The 3,173-nt window shown below is 24.5% G+C and overlaps 1 protein-coding gene across 1 annotated transcript; it reads right to left on the bottom strand.

Moving 5' to 3' along the window:
* Window positions 1-1,607: 1,607 nt before the first annotated feature.
* LOC127081006 (non-specific lipid-transfer protein 1-like) lies at window positions 1,608-2,200 on the bottom strand. Its single transcript, XM_051021292.1, has 2 exons — window positions 1,845-2,200; window positions 1,608-1,617 (listed from the first exon to the last, which is right to left on the bottom strand). The coding sequence occupies exons 1-2, from the start codon at window positions 2,198-2,200 to the stop codon at window positions 1,608-1,610; spliced, it is 366 nt and encodes a 121-aa protein (XP_050877249.1).
* Between the last annotated feature and the right edge of the window lie 973 nt (window positions 2,201-3,173).

Genomic DNA, 3,173 nt, shown 5'->3' with positions numbered 1-3,173 from the left:
TTCATATATGTGTATATACTACTTTTTAATACTAAGTGTTTTAAATGGTATAAGAATACATGTAATAACATTGTAGAAATATTTTTTTTCATAATCTTCTCGTTAAGTCGTGTGAAACTATTGAAGTGGTTATATTTATAATATTTAACTCTTGATAACATCTACATCATTGTTGTTTAGAGGTATAAACTTAATCTCATTAAAAAAAATCATGTTGTATTATAAAATAATTTATGATTTTTTTAATAATAAACAAGGTAGTCGGGAGGGAAATCGGGTGAGAATGATATTGTGGAAAATATTTATATTTGATATATCACAAAAAAGTCAAAACAACATGACTAAAATGATGGAGGGATAAGTTAAATAAGACTCACTTAGACTTGAGATCAGTAACAAATTTTTTGATTAAAAACAAAAAAATGGTTATCGATATGATTGGAGAAGTTAAGAGTGGTTCAATTTTTTTATGATGATTGTTCAAAAACAGATCTTAAAGAACTATGTAGATCTAAATATTACCATTCATAAAACATATATAAACATAGAAAATATAATTCCCTGTTGTAGGATTTACTGGACACCTTCTATTTAACTGTTGAAGATAATATTATTAAAAAATTCCATCAAAAGATATTCTAAGATGCAAAAATAATAATATATATATTATAAAATATATTTGAAAATGTAGTCAACTAGGATGATAAGATGTAGAGTGGAAAACTTCAAAAAACTAATTATATTTTAATTTTAAGTCAAAAACATCAAGCTAGTGATGGTGGAATCCTTCGCATAAAAGTTAATAATGAATAGTGCGTATTGGTAAATATTTGGACTACAATAATATGTCGTTGATAATACTAATTTTAAACGTAGTTCTAACCGGATGTACAAATTTATTTTGCTAGGTTTGGTTTATGTCCTACAAGATTTCTCATAAAATATAGATATATAATAATATCCTTTATTTAAAATAAATTGATTCAATATAAAAATAAAATAGGTTTGAATTAAGGGAAAATAAACACGAAAATAATCTTATAGATGAATTCAAAGGTAATTGTATTAAATTTAAATGGTTTAAACAGTTTCACAAATATAATTGATTAACAATGTAAATTATCATTGCACAAATATTATACACAAACAATATCTTTTTATTAAGTTTCTATCATTTAGTTCTTTTATCTACAAAAATATATGTTCGTAGTTTAAATTTATTTTATTAGTTTTTTATTTGGTTGAGTCTTTTTAACACGTATTTAAATGAGACTTTGTTAACAAGTTTTATAATTTAATTTCTAGAATAACTTAAAAAGCTTAAAATTGTAGTGCTAGTATATGACCTATTAGACCATAAATGTGGATGTATGAGTTTTAACAATTAACACTATTTTTTAATCTTTTCTAATTATTAGGTGTGTTGGACAATAGCCAAAAAGAAGAAGAGAATAACTAAATCAAAATAAATTTTAAAAAATACATTACGAGAGTGACAACTTCAACTTAAGTAAAAAGAGAAAATACATATACTAATGGAATTAAGAATTTCTTAATACAATTATTTTATATATCTTTGCGATAAACACCGTCCCCGTGAAATAGATTTATTGAACCCTGCACAAAAAACAAATAATGGTTATAAAATTATTTAAATATTCAATCAAATAATACTATGCATCGTTGATTTCATGGAGGAGAAGTATGTTTTAGGCGATAAGGACGTAAACATTTTCATTTATTTTAATTTAAAAAATAAAAATATTTACCTCAAACATTAAACTCTTATAAAAAATATGCATCTCATATTTTTATATCAAGTATTATGAAGAAATATTACTTACGTGTTGCAATCAATGCTAGGATCAAAAGGAACCGATAGAGTAATGTTACAAAGTTGTGGTAGTTGTTTTGATTTGTCAGGTTTAACTCCAAATCTCGATGCTGCGGGTTTGAGACAATTGCAAACATCCCTTTGAATCGGGGTGGTGTTGGCCTTTTGATTTAAAGTATTTGCTCCATCACAACAGTTTTTAGGTGGTGTAGCACCTCCAGTTCCTTGCAAAAAGGGAAGACATGGCAACAAGGACAAAAGAGCCTCGGGGCATGTAATGTCGTCAATTTGACGTGCTTCAAATTTTGATACCATCATTCCTAGAACCATCACAACCATGAAAAGAGAAACATATTTCTTCTCCATCATCATAATTTTAATATGTGTATGCTTATAATTTTTATGTAGAATGTGTTAATGATTTATCTCCGCAGTATGCCTTAATTTATAGGCATGGTACTATATCATTGTATTGTAATTTGTTAGGGGCTTCTTTGTTTCTATGTTGGTTTATTAAAGTAACGATTAATTAGTAATTTATTATTTCATTTATCTTTTTATTTGTATAATAGGAATAATTATGAACTTTTATATGCAATAATCACTAAATGTACAAAATTAGTATAATCTTTAAGATATTTAATTCTAACTATTAAGTATTTTAATAATATATTTGATTCACAAATCTTGTCAAAGTTTTATTTTTATACTCTCCCTTGTGTTGCACATGATCGGAACTCTAATTTAAAATTATTAGATCAGTGAAAATTAATAGACAATTCTGAAAAGGTTTATAAGAATTCAAACAAGAAAAGTAACAAAATAATTTAAAGCAATTAAAACTCAATAGGATTAAAATTATAAATTATTGCATCTTTATAATTTAAAATAAGAGATGAGAAAATTTATAACAATAATAGTCAAACTATTAACCATTTTACTATTATACCAAATGTTATTTTACTTTTTGATTAATGAGTACCAAATTATAGCTCTTATCAATAAGCAAGTACATCTTTAAATATTTAATCAAAACTAAGTACTTCAAAAGTAGATTTCTATTTTTTAACAGTGAAAGAAACAAAAATGGTTATAATTAATCTTTTGATATAAACCTTAATGGAGAGTAAAATAATGATCATAATTTATTTTATTTATGGGTATTTAATTTTTATTTTTGTTGAAAAAGCTTACTGCTTTAACCTAGAGATACTCATTTAAATTTCTTCATATTGGATTTCATATGACCATTAATTTTATCTTAATTAATAAAATTTTCTACCTTTTGTCGATTTTATAAGAGTATGTAAATTTATTTTCGATCTTACTCATTGAAAAA

The sequence above is a fragment of the Lathyrus oleraceus genome, chromosome 5 (assembly GCF_024323335.1).
Source record: "Lathyrus oleraceus cultivar Zhongwan6 chromosome 5, CAAS_Psat_ZW6_1.0, whole genome shotgun sequence".
Lineage (NCBI taxonomy): Eukaryota > Viridiplantae > Streptophyta > Magnoliopsida > Fabales > Fabaceae > Lathyrus > Lathyrus oleraceus.
This window is presented reverse-complemented; position numbering and strand designations above follow the sequence as displayed.